Source organism: Gouania willdenowi, chromosome 24 (assembly GCF_900634775.1).
Source record: "Gouania willdenowi chromosome 24, fGouWil2.1, whole genome shotgun sequence".
NCBI lineage: Eukaryota > Metazoa > Chordata > Actinopteri > Blenniiformes > Gobiesocidae > Gouania > Gouania willdenowi.
Window position 1 is genome coordinate 15,252,745 of NC_041066.1, and position 23,125 is coordinate 15,275,869.

At 38.1% G+C, this 23,125-nt stretch overlaps 1 protein-coding gene across 4 annotated transcripts in view; it reads right to left on the reverse strand.

The window, feature by feature from the left end:
* Nucleotides 1–2,418: 2,418 nt before the first annotated feature.
* The window catches only part of LOC114457501 (MAM domain-containing glycosylphosphatidylinositol anchor protein 2), a 257,718-nt gene continuing 237,011 nt past the window's right edge, over nt 2,419–23,125 (reverse strand). For all 4 annotated transcript variants that reach the window (XM_028439400.1, XM_028439396.1, XM_028439399.1 and 1 more), the window contains exons 14-18: nt 19,205–19,360; nt 15,235–15,396; nt 5,817–5,947; nt 5,194–5,290; nt 2,419–3,909 (exon numbers count right to left, since the gene is read on the reverse strand). In XM_028439400.1, the coding sequence (XP_028295201.1) occupies nt 3,821–3,909; nt 5,194–5,290; nt 5,817–5,947; nt 15,235–15,396; nt 19,205–19,360 (635 nt within the window). In that variant the 3' untranslated portion in view covers nt 2,419–3,820. The remainder of the gene's footprint in view (nt 3,910–5,193; nt 5,291–5,816; nt 5,948–15,234; nt 15,397–19,204; nt 19,361–23,125) is intronic.

The following is a 23,125-nucleotide window of genomic DNA, read 5'->3' on the forward strand; positions in this document are numbered from 1 at the left end:
TAAAAAAAAAGCAAAATTGTAAAAAAAAAAAAAAAAAAAACAATTTTTAATTTAAATGTTGTGGTAACCTATTACTTAGGTTAAATTGACCAATACACCACTAGCCTGTTAGCTTAGCTTATACTTTACACGGAAAATTGTAAATTTAATAAGACAGTCCAATTTAAATTTTGAACCAATTTTAGATATTGTGTTTACTTAAGTTTACAATAGCTTATATGCCACTAGCCTGTTAGCTTAGCTGTTTTCATACAAGAATAGAAACAGGTTCCATAGTAAGCTTCATCATGGCTATGTTAAACACACTTTCTTACCACCGTTCTCACTCACAGTAGCCCTTTCAGTGTTTTCATAAGCTAAGCTAACTAGCTCGTGGCTTCAGCTACAAATACACTTTGCAAATTGCTCTTTGTCTTCTGCTTTAAAGCAGCAAACTCCTCCACAATGGGCTACACAACATGTTATTGAAATAAAAACTCAACTATAGAATATTTTTTGGATCAGATTTGTAATTGCTGTATTTTAACATATTTTTTGCTGTAGCATTAGAGAATATTATCCATATCAGCCAGTCTCACGGAGTTTGTGAAACTGTCACGAAAATGACTTCATGTAATTTTTTGTGCCTTGCGACACGATTTCATTGTATTTAATGCTAGGTATTGAACAACTTTTTTCGTAATCACTAACCGTAATCCAAACTAGAGGTGTCGCGATCCGATATCGGACCAATATCCAATATCAACCAAAAAATGAATATCGGATTTTATCGAACCGCATCTAAAATCACAGATATAAACTTCTATCCATGCTGATTATTGTTCTCTGTTTGAGTAACATCAATTGATCAAGCCTTTTCTAACATTCCACACTACAAAATAAGTAATAAAAGTATGTATGATTCATGCTGATATTGCATTGGATCAATATCGGTATCGGCCGATACGCAAGGCTGCAAAAACGGTATCATATCGTAAGTCAAAAAATTGAATCGGGACATCCTTAAACCAAACCAAGTTTTTTTTGTGCAAAATAACTTTGAAATAAACATGAATTTGAAAGTTGTCTTGTTGCACAAAAATATTGTGTAAATTGTGTTTGCACGCACGAAATAAGATACTTTCGTGACTGTCACATTTTCCCCCCGTGAGATTGATGGAGTAGGCTAAGTAACTGTCTTGGGCACTTTGTGAATTTTATAACCTGTTAGTGGATAAAACAAGTTGCTAATGAACATTTGATCATTTATTTCGAAGTTATCGCAGTCAAGTCACACAACTGTACTCCATGTGTCCTAGAACCAACAAAATCTAAATATTGTCGTTATGAAAAGGGGGAAAAAATAAACCAAAAAAAAAAAAAAAAAACAACTTCAGCAATTCATCTAATAATTCTACAATTCTAAAGAGCTTCCAATAAATCAGTTACATTCAGTGAGATTTTCAACTTGGGAGAAAAAAATAAATAAAAAATGATACGTAGAAAAAAAATTACAGAGACAGCGGCTAATATGTATCATGATAGTATCTCAGGAATATGGATATACAGACCATAGCAATATTGTAAGGATGCCCTGAAATATTGATCATTCTGCTTCGAGGAGATAATTATCTTTTTCGTACATATCATTCTTGTCAAACGTATGGTGTACACGCTCATACATCCCACTCAGACTTACCCAGGCTACATGTGCTCACTCTCATTTATCAAGGCTTAACTTTATTTAACCTGTCCTTGTGTTTTGTTCACAAATAACTTTCTTTTAAAAGGTTCAGTTTTCCGCTAGATATTTCGAAAATGATGAAAAGCCTGAATTTAGTGGGAGTGGGCAAAGTATGTGTAGAGAAACATGAAATGGGTTTTTAATGATACGATCATAAAACTGTATGTTGTGCTTTCCGTACTCCAACATAAAACATTTATCTTAAACCTTTCAATAGAGAATCTTTAACATTTACAAGTTATACATTATCAAATTGATTTAATTTGTACGCTTCCGTCAGTTTCGATAACTCAGCAACGCAAAGGGAGACACTGGGAAGAAAAACAAAACAAAAAAAATATGTCATTTTCAACAGAAAACTAAGAAACAAGACAAAAGTCCTCAAAACATTTGTCATAACCAACAATGAACGGATTTTTTCATATTCGTATTTTTTGCTTTTTTTTTTTTTTTTTTACAATACATTTTAAAAACCCGCTGGTTCAGGTAGATTTTCCACAGTCAATCTTCACAGTTTATGTAAAAGCAGAGAAACATTCTCGCTATAGTAATAAAATATCATGACTATTATGATGGTCATTATTTTCTTAAATTCTCATATTGTTCCATATAAATGGTGGACGGTAGGGGCAAAGCGTATCACCCAAATCAAGAGCCCCAGTCCCCAAAGTAGCTCCATCTCCTCTCTGTACACATTTTTTTTTTTTTTTTTTTTTTTATTATTCAGCAGTTGTTCTTTTCTTTTCATCAAAAAAATGTTCGCCCACTCAGGAGTAGAATGATGGGAGGAGAAAGGGAGATATTTATTCAACCAAGCGTCATTGTCCTCTTGTATCCCCAAAAATGATCCCTTTGCAACATAAAAAGATGATTCTGAGCCTGACTTTCACTGTCGCCTCTGCTTTAATCCACATAGTTTCCAAACCTGTGCTAAGGGTCTGCTCCTCCTGTATGGGTGGCTTCCCTCTCATTAAACCAATGCGTAGGGCATCAGCTGAGGTACATGCACGCACACACACTCACACGCGCAATTGTCCGATCAGGGGGAAGCATCCGGTGCGGAGCACAACCCTCCCACTCCCATCAGCACTTGTGGGGCAAAAAGGAAAATGTAGAAAATAGCCCACCAGAGGAAACGTAGTTTAGTTTGATGTTGTTTAACACCCAGGCTCACGATTCGGTTTGTAATCTGAAGGCACTTTGTTTCATGGCAGAAAGTAAAGTGGCTTCTGTTCCACAGACAAATCGCTGACTCAGGCCTTACCGAGCACACCTTTTTCTCCTCTCTGCTTGTGTTTCCTCATTTTTTTTATTCATTTCCCACATTTCTTCTCTCTAGCCCTATTTCTGGCCTTCACCCTTTCTGTCTATACCACCTCTTTATTTATTGTTCTGCCACTATACCATCAGTTGGCCACTTGGACTCGTGAGCACAGTGTTAAAATACATTTAGGCAGCTACAGGGGATTAAGCAGACGGAACTAAACATTGCGAGAGTCCTTATTTTTCTACAGTACAGCACCAAGCTGATAAAGAAATGCCAGGGGAGTGATTTGAGGCAGGGCGAGAGTGAAAAACAAGTGGTGATGATTGGCATCTGCTGCGGCAAAATGAAGATAAAGATACACAGAGAAAAAGTCTGGCTCCATGTACGTATCTACGGGTAGGGAAACGTTTGTTCTTTTTCAAAAAGTCAGCAGTTAATCTTGGGCTGCTTTGTGAAGCGGTTTCCATTACGTCATAAAATTGTACTTGTGCTTTACAAACGGTTCTCTCTTGGCGCCTGTGAACTCTACACAGTCAAAGTCCAGGCGTTTTTTTTTTATGGGCCACCTGTCCTTGTGTTGTAAAGACATCCCAAGCCCAATGCCGAGACGCTTCTTCTGTAAAAGCGGTCTCTTAAAAAATAGCACATATCATTTATTACTTCCCCCCCTCCCCCAACAGTATGTCGCTGACTTCAGTCCCTCTGTGGTCTGTGGTCCACCGGAGACCCTGCTGCTTTCAGGATGCATGAATCTTTGGTGATTGGATGCCGAGGGTGTAGCTCACAGACTCTGGGCTGGAGTTTTTGCCTCTGAGATGACAAAAAAGGGGTCACCTCTGACCTTCCAGCAGGGTCAGCACCAAAGTGACACACAGCAGCCATATATGGGAGGATGTAGGTAACGCCTTGGCACTCAGATCTGAACAGAAAATAAAAGAAACTCTTGTTACCGTCTGCCAAATGTGCACGTAAACGATGTTGACTTTTGCAAATGAGTCTGACGCGACCTTAAAGATTTAGCTTTTCATATTCATGCATTTCACATTTTGCGCCTGCTTATTAAATTTGACAATGTAGATTAAGCCCGAGTAGGAATCCAGTGTTCAAATAGATTCAAATTATCCTCCATGCAAGGTTTCACAGAATAAAGAAAACAACATAGCACACACAAACATTGTTTATCACATTACTATCTCAGAGTCTAATTATTTATGACAGACTCATATTGCCATTATTTTTTTCCCTGTTCTTCTATTTTTTCCATTCTTTTTTTTTTTTTTTCTAAATGACGAGTTGTTACCAAAGAAAGGCTGGAAATGCTTGGCATACAAATACTACAGAGAACGGTTCTGTCACCTCTCTCACATCTGTCAAAGAAAGCAGGTAAGTGCGTTTATCAAAGTGCATAGTTCAAACATTTTTGTGCAACTACTTTTTCCATGGGGGCGGAACCCAAAAAGTCGACTCTGAGGTAGTTCTCCGTAGAAACCCCATCAGTCAGAAGGAACCTCTAATCAATCCTTATGATAAATTTCTCAATTTTTCTTTTTACATCACATCAAATCATGTAAGATTCATCATGTGAGATTACATTTGCATAATTCATCACATTACTCTGTCCCCAGCCTTGGATACCCCTGCTTTAACTTTAAACGAATTCATGTTGTCTCATTGAATCATAAAACATCTAGAAGAATTATTTATTTATTTTTTTAATACATTGCAGGAATCCAGCAGAGACCAGGATCACAGGCTTTGATTTCTTAATAGATGTCAGGTTATTTCTTTGTTGCGGAGATTCAAACATTACAACGGATTGCAACAATTCATTCAAGGTCTGTTAAAAGATGTCAAAGCTTGAAAAGCCTGAGGAAATTACATAGCTCGGAGCATAAACAACAGGAATTCTATCAGGAGAATTAGTGTCTGCCAAACAGATCACATTTACAATTGCTGATCATTTTCTGTGCCCTCGTTTCTACGTCTTGTTTACTCCTGCAGTACAAGTACAGTACTCCACCCAGCCCAGAAGCCTATCATTCATGTGATTACACCCCTGTTGCCAAGACAACCCTGTTTCCCCCCCCACATAAGATGGTAACCCAATGCTGCCAACTGTCTGAGATTAGAACCCCTCTTGTAAATCTCAACCTTGTCCTGGAAGCTGGGATAAGAAGGACGACACATGTCTGGCGCTACTCACTGGGTGGAGGGTCTCGACACTCTCCTTCCTCAAGTGTGATATCATCAATGGCAATGTCCCCCTCTATGCCTGGTCCTCGGACACCTTCCAACACGATCTACAGAGAATTAAACACAGCTTTTAGTTACACATTCCACGTTGATGGATCGGTTCTGCAGTACACCTCAGCAAAAGTAGTCACTTTCACACTAATTTAGCTAAATTGTGCTTTATGAAAGATTACAGCAAGTGGTATGTAAGCGCTTGCTGCACTTTTATGTCAAAAATAATTCACTTTAGAATATTTATGACATTCGAAAAGTTAGATGTGAAAGTAATACTTGAAAAAAAAAGCTGTCGGAGTGCAGGAAACTGTAATTACTCTCGAGGAGAAGCTATAAAGCTGACGGAGAACACTGGAGAATTATGCTTCCTCAATGGCAAACAATGAATTATTTGGCTTTCTCAATTCCAAACAATGTCGAGAGACGCTGTCATCGTTTCGACCTCATGGCTTGTAAAGTGCTACATCAACATTTAGCCCTCGGGGGAACTAATGCCAAGCACACAGGAAAATAGAGGGCAAAAAAAGCAAGGCTGCGGTAGTACACTAATCAGACTAGGGTTTTTCTTTTTGGTCTCACCTGGAAAGACGATGTAGGATGGATGCTCACTTTGGCCTGCTTCCAGCGGTCGCCCTGGTTACCACCTAGAGACCATACAGGCCCCTCTGAAGTGGTTTGGCCTTTCTGCTTCAGGAAGGCATTGAGTGTTCCTGAGGGACAGACAAACAGTTTCATATGCAGGTTACTGCACAAACCCACAGATATGAGGTTGACTGCAATAAAAGCATTGGACATTTCCCATAAGATAATTCCATCTTATGTGGTGAACCACAGCTGCAAAACCACAGACCGGAACAGAGAAATAATGTTTTCTAACCCCTTGTAGCTCAGCGGCAAAAGGGCTGAGAGTAACTGTAATGATTACACAGTGAAATTTTATAGTTAAACTGTTATGTAGCAATTTCTTTAATTTCATTGCTCTGCATTTCTTTCCCCCTCTGTGCAACAGTCCCAACAGCACTTCTCTATTTAATCTAAGTAGGTCATCAGTACTCAAGGTATCCATTTATGGCTTGACCGAAATCTCAGGGTTGGAACTACTGTCACTTTCAGTATAAAAGCCTTGGATTAAGGGTTTACATTTGTGTGTTTTGTGTGGTTTGCCTGAGTGTACCAAAATACATTTTACCCCAAACCCAGATGGTAAAAATGACAATTAAACATCCCATGAGACCATCTTGAAGTGATGAACAACTTGTTGGACATCAACAATCTGATTTTTTATTTTTTTGCCCTTATCCAAAATAAATAAATAAAAAGCCAGTTTAAAACAAAAGACTGATGTTTTTTTTTTCCCTGTTGTTTTTAAGTTTACGTTCAATCCGAGTATAAAAACCCGTCAGAGGTCCTCTGCAGAAATAACAAGCCATCAGGCAGCCCTTAAAGGTAGAACAGCCTCAGAAGTTACTCTTTACTCTTTCAGAAAAAGACGAATTACAGTTCCACAGTGAGTTTGCCCAATTCACAGACTCAATGATGACTTCTGTCTAGTCTGACGAAAAGTAGAGCAGCTTGACCTCACCCATTGAGTCAACGTTGAAACGACGACGAGAAGACGTCTTTTTCGGACGTCGTCGGGTCAGGTTAATTTAACGAACGCACACAAAACAAGAACGTCAAAATTACATATAAACATTAAAATACCCCCAAAATTAATGGTATCGTATGCTCTTACAGTGCAAAACAGTTATTAAAATGCATTTTAATGCTCTATTTTGTGTTTCAGACAATTAATTTGGTAAACGTTTCAAATAACTGACAATGTACCTTTGAAAAACAATGTGGATAGAAAAAAAAAAATCTGGCTTTTTAAGGAAGTGCACTTGAAAACATAAGGTCAGGGGATCAAACCCACCATTTGCCACCTTTCTTATTCCGTCTTTTTGGGATATCTAGAATACATCATTTTCGGACACCCAGACGACGTCCGAAAAAGATGTAAAAACTTTCACTCTGCACCCGCCACAGACGTTTTCTCAACGTCAGGCCATCACGTCAGGCCACTCAGTGGGCATTTGATAGACGTAAAACTACTATTTTAAGCACACGATCTGTAATTTACCTGCTTAATCTTAAGTGAGGGACAAAGATGGCACCAGCTTACTAAAAAGAGGACTTCTGAATACTAGCAGACCACATGGAGAGAAACCTAAGGCAATCTGTCCACAGTTTTAGGTAGAGCAACTCTATTTTCACATGTAAGACGATTCCACCCAACCACCTGCTCAAGAGGGCTCGATGAACTCCACTTAAAATGCAAGAAATCCTGAGCTTGGAGCTTAATATTCACCACCATTTCCTACATTTTAAATCACTAATACTTCTGCATGCAAAGCAGACCCAAGCAGCTGAAAAGGTCAAATGCGGGTCACAGAAACTGATACATTTATTAAGTTGGTGTTCTGTAAATGATTAATTACTCGCCAGGTCACAATATTTCCAATTAATCATAACTAATGGGCCGCGTTTGGTCAGAGTTTTAGGGCTAAATGTGAATACTTTCCCAGTAAATGATGGTTAATATATCATAAATTAAAACTATTTTCTTCCATCTGCTGGTTTTCATCCCTGCTGGATTTAAATTGGAGCTACAGAATGACACTGCTGGGCTAACGGAGTGAATACACTGACAGCAGCAGTATTTATTTTCAAACGTACCAACAACACAGAGACACACACTGGCTTTTATTGAATGCAACCCCTAAGGGGGGGAGGAAGTGGGGGGGAATGAAGAAGGCACACAGTAATAGAATAAGCAAACTTTAGGGACTATAATCCACTTATTATTGGCATGAGTGCAAACTTCAATAAATCCAAAGCACAGAAGTCAATATCACTCCTATGGAAAGCAGTGACTTTACACTGATATGAAGACTGCAACGTCCTTCTCTTAAGACTTTTCTCAACAACTTTCCTTATTACTGATCAGGCCCAGAACTCTTCAAGAGCCTATAGGCTGTAGTATGTCCCTGTTCATACAGTATATCCCCCTCATCAGCCCAGTGTACACTTTACCAATGTCAGCACTATCTCCGATGAGAGATGGGCTCTTACACGGAACACGACCTGCGTTTTCATTTAACTTTAAAGGGTTTAAGATGTCGAGGGGCGGGTTCTTGCGGAGTAGGCTCGCTTGCATTTTTATTGAAGTAAAATATTGGCATGTCAGCGTCATCCAGTGTTTGTTTTGATAGCAAATTTTTGTTTAGTTTCAGTCAGTCTTTTGACTAAAATACAATTTTGTTATAGTCCAAATTTTGTCAACAGGACTCTTTCAGCAGAGGTGTAAAGAGTACTGATATTAGAGTTTACATTCTTGGCCCGAGCCCAAGCCTTTTTTTTTTTAATCTCTATTACGTTAATATTATTTTTTTCAATAAACACAAAAACACTTCTATATTGTTGTGGTATCACTTCTAAAGTGATTTCTGCTAGGAGTGGGACGAGATATCGACGGCATTGTGCTGCGTTTGCACTGAATATTATTTGCTCATCCCTCACTTGCTGCTGGAGCGCAGGGAACAAACATGACTGCGTGATTCAGTCAGGTCTGCGCTCCACGCTGCCGATCTGGTCTGCAATGCTGTAACGGACTGGGTTCTATGTTCTGGTTATGGTCCACTTGTGTGTATTCAGTAACTGATGCTGAGATTTCCCATGGCCGAGAAGGCATCATTGTTACATACAGATTTCTCTGCCGCTGTGTGTCTTTGAGTGTTGATTGGCTGGAAGGCTGGGGTAAAGGGCGGGTGTGAGCAGGAAAAAGACTAGTGAACAATTCTGTTCCCACGGTAGCGTGAGTATATGATGGTGTAAGACGGTTCTTTCTTTGTGTGTTTGATTGTATATTTCGGCGTGTGGCTACGAGCACCATTAAAGCCTGTAAAACTGTGATGAAGGCTGGAGCCACGTCATCACGGTACCTTTTGGGCTGCGGTGAATGTGTGAGCGCCCCCTCCCCCCTCTCCCCCCCTCACTGCGCGAGGCACTGCTCTACTAATCTACCAGCAATAAAATAATAATTCACGTCAAGTTTGCTTCGGGCTCGGGTCGGGCTTTATGCCCGTGGGCCCGGGTCGGGTTGCAAAGTTGTTTTAACATCAACTCAAACAATGTTTCACATTTTCAGATGTCGGTAGATTTCAGCAAAATCTCAGGCTTTGGTTATCCCGTAAGAATGCGCCACATGAAAAGCAGATGTTGGGGAAGTCATTTATTTATTACATGTGGTCCCTAAGTTAAACTAATCCCGTGCCAATAGGGCTATAGTCTAGTTATTGTCACTTAAAAAAATGTAGTTGACGAAAAATTAAAAACTTCCATTAACAAATCAAGGTCATCGCAGCCAGAGTGAAAGAAAATTCTGTACACACGCACACGCACACACACACAAATAAGCTTAAATAGATTTGGCGAATATAAAATCTCACAATGAGAGAGAAAATGATTGAGTTTTTGCTAATAAAAAGATGAGTCTTCTTGGATGGTCAGGCTTAACACAGGCTTGCTTGGCTGTGCTTACCTAATCCTATACACAAATGCGACACAGGCTTTAAAGGTGCACTTTGATGTGCTCTTTAGTAATTAAGCGTGACCTTGTCTCAGGTATGTCCCCGTTAGCAGACTATGGAGGAGTTCCTTTGAGTCCGTGCCACTCTTCTCATCAGCGCGGAGGCCAAACTCCTTATCGACTGATTCTGGCCATCGGCGCTGCCGTGCCACAGCTTGACTGTGACTCACCTCAAAAGCACGCTCCCAAAGAGCATCAAACCATCACAGTTTTAAGCGGAAACGTGCCAAATCTGACAGCTTTCTGAGTCATGGCTCCAAATAAAATAAAAAAAAAAATACTGTGAATAGTTTAACTGAAAAAAAGGGGGAAACGGTAGAATTGTTAAAGTGTAACAATACAAAAAAACCTTTAACACGTGTTTGCTTTTTACAGTAAATTAAAACTTAAATTTGTTGTATAGCAAAGCAGCATTCCAGTGGTCACTGGCAGGTAGAAAATCAAATGGAGCATGGCCATGGAAAACCTGAGCAGGGTTTCAAGTCCTTGACATTTAGCCCATTCATCATACCACGCCACAGTCTGGGCATAGGTTTCACTACATACACGGGAGGGCAGGAAAGAGAGGGTCTGGCTGGCGATCAATTTGAGCAAATTGGAAATGTCACGGCCTACTCAACCTCAGCAGGGAGCCGGAGGAGCTCTCATCTCCCTGCTGAGTCGCCCTCCAACACCTCTATCCTCACATTCCACTACTTCCCTCGCATCTACTTCTCCAGATGTTTAACTCAGCCCTCCTGCCTGGTGATTTGTACTCACTCTTTTCCAGTGAGAATTAATGACTAGTGACACTGGTAAACTATGGACCTTTAGATAACTTGTATGTAACCAGCGTCAGACTAAAAACTGCGCGTTAAATATTACCACCTTTGTTTGGCTGTTAGCAGAATTACATCAAAATTACTTAAAAATAGACCTTACAATCAACGTACCTTTCGTTCTTTGGTTATTTTGTTTCAAAACCAAATGGAAAAATTTAAAAAACGAGTTGGTTTTTTGGTTTTATTCATTTAAAACCAGAAACAGAAAAACGGAAAAACAGAAAAACCAAACAAGCAGCGTTTTTGTGTTTGAAAATAGAATCTGGTTCTGTTTGTGTGATATTTGGATATTTCCGGGGAAACTATGACAAGAGCTTCATATGTTTTAATCTCACCACAAAGAACAACAGACAGATGGACTTTTACTCTGCTGTGTTTGATAAAAAAAAAATGATCTTGTCCACCTTACACTGATGGCAGAGGTATAATTTGTGTGTCGATGACGTTTCGTTAAAGAGTTATTGATACTGGAAGTCCAAATCTGTGAATATCTGCCAACTTAACCCAACAGCGTTGTGGTCTAAATAGTATCCAGTTAAACTGATGACTGGGCTGACTTTTGCTCCCGGTCCGGACATAAAATGGAGCAACGCACAAGTCACATTACTGGTGAATTGAAACGTTATTAATACATAAATAAATCAAAACCAAAAAATGGATGTTATGAAAAACATGCACATATGTGGAATCAGAGGTGGTGTAATGAATCTACTGGTGCTCCTCGTTTCTTATGATCAACTTCCGTGTGTGTTGATGGCTGCTGTTAGCGGTACTTATAACGTACAAAAAAAACATTTTTACTGCCCTCAAAAAAGTTATTGTTCTTCACACCAGCCTCAAAGTCAATAGCCAGTCACCAGTTTATTTGGATTGTAACATCGTGAAACAAAACATTAACGTGAGCAGCTTTTTACAAGCTAAAACATCCACAGAATGATTGAAAACAGGAGCAGGACCAGAAAACTGCTGAAATAAATCCTAAACAGTTCTATTGTGTGTGGAGACCTAGTCCAGGACCTGGGGAGGGAGGTGCAGCGGACTTCAGTTCTCGCTCTAATGTCCCGGTAAATATCACACAAACTGAACACGTTTTTAAAAAACAGAAAAATGCTGCTAATCTGGTTTTCGCTTTTTCTGTATTTCTGTTTTGGTTTTAAATCAGAAAAACAAAATAACCACACTGTTTGTTATTTTGATTTGGTTTTAAAGCGGAATAACCAAAGGACGAAGGGTACACGGATTCCTTACGCCATGGAAGATTCCATTAAATTTTGGAGGGGATCTGGATCAATATACTGATTCTGGATCCATTTCAAAACATAATTCCCTATCTCTCCTCATTGGTGAAATTTCAAAGATTCCTTTTTCGATTCATAAATGACCATTCTTTAGGAAACTTGTCGGGTTGGTTCCTCAGTTTCCCCAATGAGTTTTATCTGGATTGAATCTGGATTACAATTTTTATTGCAATTTATCCCCCTGAAAAAATGGGGGTGACCATACATTTGGACCTACTGTATCATTATTAATTGCGATAGAAATGTCTCCCAAGCCATTAAAGAGGTATCTTGACTGATCAAGATTACTGCAAATATCTGGAAAAGAGGATATTTGACACTTGGACCAGATTTAAGTTCTCTAAATGCTGCTGTTGTCCATGACTTTTGGTAAATTCATCTCTGTAGTTTAGTTTATGACGTACACCAAATGCTAAGAGAGGAAAGAGAGGGAAGGCCAGACTTCCCTTTCTCCAGCCACTTTGTCCAATTCTTGTGTAAGTCCTTTAGGGAAAAATAGTATCTGCACACTAATATTCTTCTATTATGCTTTCAAAATGAAGAACAAGGCAGAGTGCAATAGAGGAAACTCTTTAAGCTGATGCAGCAGCAGCAGCTCCAACAGAAGCTCAGAAAGTGGAGCAGGTGGAGGGTGGAGCCAGTCATGATCCCACCAACGTCTCTTTAGGGTACTGATGTAAACTGCAGGCAAATGCTCAGTAAATGTTTTTTTGAACGGGTGAGGAGCTGAGCCCACAGTAGTGTCTTCTCCGCTTAGTGAATGTCAAGTTCACGTTTGTCAAGTGCCAGTGGAGCCACTCCTAAGAATCTTTCTTGGTTTACTCATCTAAAATCCTCTGCACTACTCATTTGCCCAGTTTTCCTAAGCTCGTATATGGTTTTAGGGAGCTTTAAATTTATGTGTGGCACTCTTTAAATCCCCTAAACATCTAAAAGGTACTAAAAACGGAATAAAAGGTCCACAATGGACACAAATAACATTAAGAAAGTCTGACAAGTGTTGGATGTGTATTTTATCCTGCTGGTACATTCTGAGGTACAGATTTAATGATAACTGAGGCTATAAAATGCAAAGGTTTGTGATCCGTAAAATAAGACCATCAGGAGTACAAAGAAATGTGTCCAATTTTTCTGCAACCTGAGACACATTTTGCCTGCAGGTGACTGAGAGAAACACTGTTCATTAGGTCGGGGACTGAATGAGAGCTGCAGTGCTTTGAAAGGCTTTGAGGAAACATAAAGGTGCTCTGATGACCATGTGTGTGGAAAAAAGTGTATAATTTGAGGTCACTTTCAAAAACTGACAGTTAAGTGTTGAGGGAAATCCATGTACCCTTTGTTCTTTGGTTATTTTGTTTCAAAACCAAATTCAAAAATTGAAAAAACTGATTTTTTGTTTTTTTTTTGTTTCATTTCTTGTTACCAGAAACAGGTAACAAGAAAACGGAAAAAAACAAATACTAAAAAAAACGGTGTATTTCTGATTGGTTTTAAAATCAAAATAACAATGACAACATATGATATTGTTTTGTTTGTTTGTCTTTTTTTTAAAAACGCAGTTGATTCTATATCTATACCCAAAAAAATCTGTGACCGCAAAGTTGCAAACATTTACGTCACCCACCGGAGCGTCATGTTTAGGCAAGGCAAGGCAAGGCAAGGCAAATTTATTTGTATAGCACATTTCATACTCAAGGCAACTCAATGTGCTTTACATGATAAAACATTCAATTGTTTAAAATCAATAAGAACATTTAAAATCATCAGTAAAATCAGTAAAATCAATTAAAATCATCAGTAAAATCATCATTACATCAACAACATGACAAAAAGTCTCTCTCTCAATCATATGCAGTAGAGAAAAAAAGTGCCTTTAACTTTGATTTAAAAATGTTCACATTGGATGCTGACTTCAGCTCTGCTGGCAGTTTGTTCCACTTCTTTGCAGCATAACAACTAAAAGCAGCATCACCATGTTTACTGTGAACTCTGGGCTCCACTATCTGACATGTGTCCATAGATCTGAGAGACCTGCTGGGTTCATACCTGACTAACATGTCACTGATGTATTCTGGACCAAACCCATTCACAGATTTATACACCAGCAGCAGAACTTTAAAGTCTATTCTGAGGCTGACTGGGGGAGTAAATGGCTCCTTAATCACTGCAAAGAGGTTTACACAGTTGACGTAGCGCTCTTATTCTCTACTACAAGTCCGCCGACAGCCGCAGATTGTATATATAGATAGGTATTGATATAGAATCAACAGCAGAACAATATAAAATGTCGCCATTGTCATTTCAAAACCAATCAGAAATGCACAGTTTTTCTAGTATTTGGTTTTTCCATTTTTCCTGTTTCTGCTTTTAAATTAATGAACCAAAAACAACAGTTTAAGTTTTTTTTATTTTTTTTTATTTGGTTTTGGAATGAAATAACCAAAGAACGAATGGTACACGGTTTGAGGGAGATTAATCGTCGCGGGTAATTCTGTTTTTGTCCTTTTGTTAAATATTTTCTGCAGTGCTTCAGAAGCAAAGCGTCATCTTTGGAGTTTTTCAAGCCCAATACCATTCAGGCCCCACTGTGACATAAAAATGAGTCTCCAACCCTCTCAGGTTCAGCTTCCCTCCATTTGTGAACTTGGACAGTTGCTATTGGTGGGGCTGAAACTACAGTATGACAGAAAATTCCCCACGACAGGCTCTCAGCAGAGCACGGGCTGCTATTTGTGTGCCAAAGACTTGGCAATACTCACCGCTCTCAAATGTAGAAAAAAAAAAAAAAAAACCCATACAAACAGCATGCACTCAAAGGACGAGTGCTTGAAGCTGGCTGATTGGGTCCTGGTGGAGAGAGTCAGATGTGAGTCAAAGAGTCCTACTTCAGTTATTCTGCCATCTTCAAATGGGCCATACAGGGTTGTTATCTACATCCAGCATTGAATGGAAGAGCTAACACCCAGGATATCTGCGTGCACTGCACACCTTTGAAGCAGGTTGTAGGAAAAATAAGGTATTTTGTTGAAAAAGAAAAAAACGATTGCATGAAATAAACTCAACTGGGCCCACGACAAGAAATGCAATTGCTGCCACTTCTTTTTACCTTCCCCTTCAGATTACTGTGTCTCCAGTCTCATGTGAAAACAACCTAGCAATGAATAAACATAAATAATCCCACTGTGCAAGAATATCCAACAATTTTAGATTAGATGAATTCAGTGTAGCGGGAGTGTATTATGTCTTACCTATGTGTTTTCCGTACATGTGGTAAAAGAAGCCGAGGCAGTAGGCAGGTGGGTTGGTGATACTGTAAGGGTTTTTAGGGGCCACGTTGAAAAAGGGACTAATAAGCCGAGCCTGGTCGCCCTCCTTGCGTGGTCTAGATGTCTCAATGTACATGTAGAAACCTAAAATGACAAAGGCACACACAAAAACATACACCATCACCGGCATAAGCCTTTTGTTATAAGCCAAAAATCAATATTTTAAAACGAATTCAACCGTTTTATCACAAACATAGAGACACAGAGCAGTACAATGATGTATGATGGTAATGGGTAAGATGTGGACATTATTTAAGGTGTCAGAAAAGATTAATGGAATAACAGGTTTTGCAAACGTTAATGAGTTTCTGTCCTCCTTGCAATGTTTTTCAAATCCTTTAATTAATATTTGGGATACAGTTGTTTTCTTAGAGTGTTTACGAAATGATTTACATCAGGGATTCTGCTGAAATATCCCTTCAAGTCAAACAAAACCCCAAAAGTATCTTTCTTTTTAACTTTCAGATTAGAACATAATGGATGTATTTTCAAATGCAGTTCTGTGCCAATCTACACCTTCAAGCAAATAATGGTTTATATTTTTTAATCAGGGGCCAGTTTTGCATATATGCTGACACAGCGGCCCCTAGGCACTCAGTTCTTGCTTTACTTTTCAATAATGTGACATAATAAGGGCGCCAGTGAGAGGCAAATAGTTCACAGTTGTAAAGGAAAACCATTTTACGATGGATTCGTTCTGCGATGACATGCACATTAAAATGAGCCATGCATTGAACAAAACACTGCAAAATAGGAAACATTAGATTGCATCGTGCAGTGTGCACTTTAGTTGGAAATGGGAGCCTTCAGCCACGAGGCAATTCTTTTTACATGAAATTTTGTCTTAAAAGCATATTTATTTTTTGCTTGGACAAATTATATATATTTATCTACAAGTTAAACAAAAGTCATTACTGGGTTTTGTTTGGCTAAAATTACGACAAAATCCTTTAATACATTAAGAAAAATATTTCTCAAAGCACATTATCTCAATGACGATCATACTTTCACTTTTCTCATCTTTATGCCGAGGTACGTTAAAAGTACAGACGCAAACTATGACATAATAATCGCAACAGTGTTAATCAAACTATTAAATAAACTAAAAGTGACACTACTACTACTACTACTACTACTACTACTAAGATTCTACAGTAGGCAATGTCAAACCCATTTGAGTTCAGGGACCAAAAAGGCAGCAATTTATTTTAAATGTGCTGCAGATTCATCATAATTGTGCTTTAGTTTACAATTCCACGGCACCGATAATATCAAAGCAATATGTGAGAAATATCAGTCCCAGCAGGATCTTCACTTATGTAATTTGGGGAGATTTTGTGGAATAATTTGAGGAAAATTGCAAGATTTTGGAAAAATTGAGAGTTCTTTTCACATCACATGACATAAGCATGGGGAAAATGTGAGCCCTGATAATATTGTGGATTTTCATTGAATTTGTGTGTTATTTTGAACAGAATTAGTTGGTAATTTACACAATGATTCAAGGTTTCTCTGACTTTTTTTGCCTTCGCGCTGCGGGTCGAATTAGATTGTCTTAAGAGTCAGTTTTGGCCCCCGGGCCTCGAGTCTGACACGCGTGTGTTCTAAAGTACTACGACTGGTAATGCACAACAATGTGCGTAGTTGACATGTTGACATCAAAATGTGTGGTGAAGGCTTTTGTCTGGGGTCATAATTACTCTATGGTTCAAACCTTTGTTGAATTGCTAAGTTTTTTTGTTGAGTTGAATGTGAAAACTGAATTAAATTAAAAATGTATTTAAGTCTGAATTTATATTTTTGACACTACAATTAATTGTTTCCGTAAACACTGATAAAACATTGGAAATTATTCATTCACTGTGATGTTGTACGAACATTGCACACCTCAACATTCCTGTGCCACTAATTTCAGTACCCCAGTGCGAATTGAGATCATTACGATTAGCATACAATTACGTTCTCCAGCACTGATTGATGCAGGAGCAGCGAATCAGACGGACTGTATGGGAGCCAGATCCTTCGAAGCCAATCTTGACCCTGTTATCAGCTCAGGCCAATATGGCTGCTGATGGCTGCATGGCCCTTAAGCCAAACCCAGATTAAATATCTCCCTCAGTTAAATCTCATCACAGATACACTAATTATATGCATAGGAATGGGCTCTGTGATAAAATGCAGAAAATTTAGAAACCGTAGGGCATTCAAAGCCATTTACTGGGTTGATGCCAAAGAGTTAAAATAGACACACAATAAAATGATTGATGAGAAACGATCAAACTAAATCTCCTGTATAAAACGGTGGAATCCTATTTTTTTGTTTTTATTTTTTTCTTTTTTACCCATCATTGATGTTTGCATTTAAAACAGTTGTACTGTACGTGTAATGCACGCACTAAACCAGACATGGGTAACTGGTGGCCCAGGGGCCACATGCGGCCCGCGGTCTAATTCTATGCGGCCCCCCCCAAAGTAAATGTACAAAATGACAGAAAAATACACAAAACAAAAACAAGAATACATTAAAAAATTACAACACTGGCAAGAAAAACACAGAAAATACTCCAAAAACACACAAAACTATGACAAAAAGGAACAAAACGTCAACAGTAATACACAAAATTACCCCAAATAACACAAAACGGCAACAAAAATACACAAAATGACTCAAAAAACACCCTGTAAACCCACAGTACTAACAAACAACGTCAGAAATGCACAAAAGTTACTCCAAAAAACGCAAAATGACAATACAAATACACAATATGACTCCAAAAACATACATTTTAGAGGAAAAATAGACAAAGGGACAACAGAAATGCACAAAAGGCCTCATAACAAGCAAGACAACAAAAACCATACACAGAATGACAGAAAAACACACAAATACTATAGAAACTCTTTGTTACCAATCAGATTGGTCATTATTCTAAATGCTGACATGAATGTTGATAATGTGGCCCTATTGTGGCCCCCGCTGTGATAGAAGTTGCACCTTCGCACTAAACACTATCAGCCAAAACAACAATGTGATCATTTTCAAATTGTGTTAATATGTATTTTAATTAGAAGTGTTGATCAAAACAAGGTGATTAGACCGTTTTCAGACGAACTGTGAGAGCAGCTGTAACGATGCATGGTTAACATAAGAAATTACACAGCGGTGCCCTTTTCAATGTGAACACTCACTTCCTTCCAATAGAATAAGCAGATTCACTGTTAACAAAGCTCCATTATAACAATTGGGGAGATATTTTACTGCTTTAGCAAAAAAGATCTATTAAACCAGACAGAAAAACAATTTAGTTGAAAGATTTAATCAAGTGAAGATGTAGGTTAGGTCTGCGTTTTTTTGTACAAATATCTTTTCATAGTTTTGGAAACACAGTGAAAAAAAGAGTAGCACCCTTATATTTCACGTTAACAAATGATTGAGAGAGTTTCCAACCCAGCGCAGAAATAATATGAATATGATGAGTTTTACTGACAATGAATAACACAATGAATGAAAATTAACTGTTTGGTCAGTCATTTTGCTTTGGTTGTGTACATTTGTATAATAACGTCTGAAAACAATGAAGAACATGGAAGGCTTGCCCATTGTATTTAAGAAGGGGGTAAAAATATGAAATTATGGAGAGACCAACCTATAATTGTCTTTGGCTTTCTTGATATTTTTTTTTTTTATGATTTATGATTTAATTTAATTTTCAAATAAACACCATACAAACACTTAAACTTAACATGAAAGCAGGGTCATGTGCAAGCACCATCATGAGGGTATCAATACATTTCATTAACACAGATGAATCAATAAATAAAATAAATCGTGGTCGTGGAAGATCATTGAAACTCACTTTTTGGAAGGCATTAGACATCCTGAGTGACTCACCCTGCTTGGAACCACTGCGGTCACCGCTGGGACCAGTGTTGGGTGTGTACTTGGTGTCGCGGGTGGCAGCGCTGTGTCTCGTCCAATCAAAATCATCATTTTTGTCCTGGATGAACATGCAGATGGGCTCCTCTTCAAAGCTGCAGTGGAACTCTCCTGATGAGTGAACAGATCACAGGCCGTCTCATCATTGACATCATTTCAGAAAAAAAAAAAAAAAAAAACCTTTACCTTCTGCCTGGGAGCTACATGCGAACAACGTGACACCTACTGTATATTTATGAGTGTGAATCTCAGGGGGGAACACAACAGCACAAGTCCTAATTAAGCCATACAATCTGCTACGCAAAGTTTCTAAATTAAGACGTGACCTCTCGGTGCCCGATGTGGGGGCGTCCTTGGATTCACTGTGGGGTTTGGTTTGGATTGGGAGGTTCATGCAGGCGCGTTTCATCAGAAAAAAACAAAACAAAAAAAAAAACAACAATTAAAGGATGAATGTGATATGATGCATCAGAATGAATGGAAAGTGTTTCATTAAAACAAGGCAACACTTTATATTAAGACAGTTGTAATAAGCAGTAAATATTATATTATAAGGATATATGAGAATAAAAAGATTCAATGATATACAGTATTATTGTAATGTTATTAACACACTGAAGCTGCTTGTAGTAAGCCATAATTATGTTAATAAGCTTCTTAATAAGGCCTTAATAGAACATTAAGAGGGCTATACAAGTGTTATTAAAAAGCTCCATAAATATATTTATTAATACTTTTTAAGCAGTAATTATATAGTAATAAGCCTCTTCATAAGGACTTCACATTAATAATACTTGGGTAATAATAATGCCTTATAAAGGCTATTAAATAATTTTTTATTATGCACTCATTGATTGTTAACAATGCTGTTTTTTCCCTTATACTAATCAAATATTAATGATTTATTACATGTTATACTCAGATCTTAAAAAGTGTTTCCAAAAAAACTTAAAAATTATAATTATTATTATTTTATTTTTTTATGCCTTACTATAGCCATACCTCAATTCTTTTGGATAACCAATAAATTATTATTATTATCACCTCTTACATATAATTTAAATTAGTTAAAAAATGCATGATTAGCGCGTTGATAGGTTTCTGGGTTAATTGCAAAATAGTCCGTCCTTAATGTTAATCCGGTGACCTGCTCATGATAGATTTAAATATTTGTGTTTCTCTCACTTCACTTGAATCCCCTCAGTGTCGTAGCTTTATTTTTAATCTTCAAGTTGACACAACATCCCTCTTTCATTGTCATAATCAATCTTATCTATAGTGGGTGTGAAGTGGGAGTATATGAATGCCTTTCTGCTTGGTCTTGCACTTCTTTTGGCGAGAACTTTTAAACGAGTGGAGAGTGTGCACGGAGAGCACGCGTGGGTCATACCACCCTCTAAGAAAGACATAGAGAAGAATCACTTCTCTTACATGAGGTCACGGTGGGTCACATGTAGGGGAATGTCTAACAGGGAGTGTACTAATGAACGGCTAGGAATCACACTCCTGAAGAACTACTGCACTCAGTTTAATGAAGGGGTTGGGCTGGGTGGGGGGGCAGGATCAACTGTGTCAAAACCTCCATTTAATCCATGTTACAAATAAAGCAAAACACCTCACCAGAGGACATGGTAATGCTAAACAGTGTCCTCACAGAGATAGTAAAAAGGAGCATTTAGATTCAGGATGTAGACATGTACGTTGATAAATATTCATTGATTTATTAAAACGTAGCTTGGAGCAGTTTGGAGTGGTGACCTTGAGTGGAGCAGGATCTGCAGATTTTACTCAGGTAATGGAGGTAAAACAGACAGAGGTAGGGAGTGGGTGGGTGAGAGCAGCCGTGCAGGAAGAGAGGAGGGGAAAAGGCCTTAGTTAACAGCACTTCTGAGTCTTTTACTCATAGGCATATGCATTTAAATGGAGGTCTTGCTGATGGCAATAGACATCGCCGCTCCCTTCACTGTGAGCTGAACTAAATGCTGTTACCTGGTTTGTCTGACAGAGATAAGAGGATTTACAGAAAAGGAAAAGGAAAGAATAACAAGTCGGGTAAGAAACTTTCCTTTAGGGATTTGAGTAATGATTTTGGTGATTAAGACGTTTGTTATTGTGTTGGCATGTCTTGTGTAAACACAACCGATAGATATGGCCTGAATAGAAAGATATAAACCGCAATGCACAACAGCGTACGGCAAACAATCTTAAAATGTGAATTCTGAAGGTGTGAATAATGCATATTTGTAAAGTTTGAACAAAGAAAGGCAAATAAATGCTTAAGGACACAAACACATTCGGGGAAGGTGCAGGCATGGGTAATTCACACAAAGCTCGAAACATGCAAATATGCTCATGCACACACACACAAACAAACCCACAACCAGCAATTCCAAAAACTTCAGCAGGCATGAAGCACAATGTCCTGCTGAGAATAAAGAGGCTCATTCTTATTCTGTGCTACAGACACAGCTCTCAGAGACTCTATATCTCTTGACTGGCATTGGACAATATCTCATGGCAAATACTATAACATTTGTATTTTTGTTTTTAGTTATTGCTTTGCAAAGCAGCCACTGTCCAATAAGCCCATAATACCTATAAGTCCCATACGCTGTGCTTAGGGGACTTTAATGTACCCCAAAAAGTGAAGGCAGCTAATGACACTGAGCCAAACCTCTGCTACCAACATGCAGCCCAATCATTAATTCATGATGTGTTTTTATCATATGTTTGTTCGTTAATTATAGGTTTATTATTTAACTATTCAAATGTTTTTTTCTGTTTTACTGTGTGCCTTTTTTTGCTGTCAGCCTTAACATCATTTCATAGTGTCGACACAACGACAAAAAAAGTCTCTTGAATCTTGAATCACAAGTTAAACAGAGCTCATACCTCGCCTCCATTTCTCTACGTGTTAAACAGTCTGATTCAAGTGTGCATGCTGAATATCAATTCCTGTGCATTATTCACGCATCGTAATTTAGTGTAGAGCAGCAAGTCTAATGTGTTTTTATTTTTCAAATGAAGACCCAAAACCAAATTTTTTGGTGACACACAAAACCTAACTCATTAAATAACAGTTGAAATTGTTTTTCAGAAGTTCTTTTTTATGTTGGTGTTATGAAATATAAAAAGAAAAGCTTGGATCAAGGAAAGGAGGGGTCATTAAACATCTAGAAATCTTGAAAACCTACCCCGCTGAACGTGATCTAAACTTGCGGCAATGACATTTCTTCAAAATCTTACTCTTCCACCAACCGTTAAAAGAACATTGGTCTGGATGAAACCTTGAATCAGGACTCTTACATTGAAAAATTAAGGTTTAAATAGAAAAAAAGAAAGAAAAAAAATGTGAATGTGCTTCTACTTTAAAGGAAATGAATTCATGGAGGCGAGTATTATGAATCGGTGTACCAATCGTTCTTTGGTTATTCCATTTTAAAACCAAATAAAAATAACAATTAAACAGTGTTTTACAGACTTAAAACCAAAACAGAAAAACAGAAACCACAAAAACCAGAAAAGCAGCGTTTTTTTTCTGTTTTAAAATTAAAATACTGACATGTTCTGTTTGGGAGATATTTGGATATTTAAGTTAAAATTAGAGCGAGAGCTTAAGCACGACACATTCTGTCAGAGAGAACAGGACGGTCCAAATAGTATCCAAGTAAACTGGTGACTGACTATGTACTGTGAGGCTGGTGTGATGAACAATAGACGTTAGAACTTCATTTTAAAACAGAGAATTGCTGCTTATCTGGTTTTTGATTTTTCTGTAATTCTGTTTCGGTTTTAAGTCAGTAAAAAAAAAAAAAAAAAAAAAAAAAACACACACACACCTTTATTTGTTATTTTGATTTGGTTTTAAAACGGAAT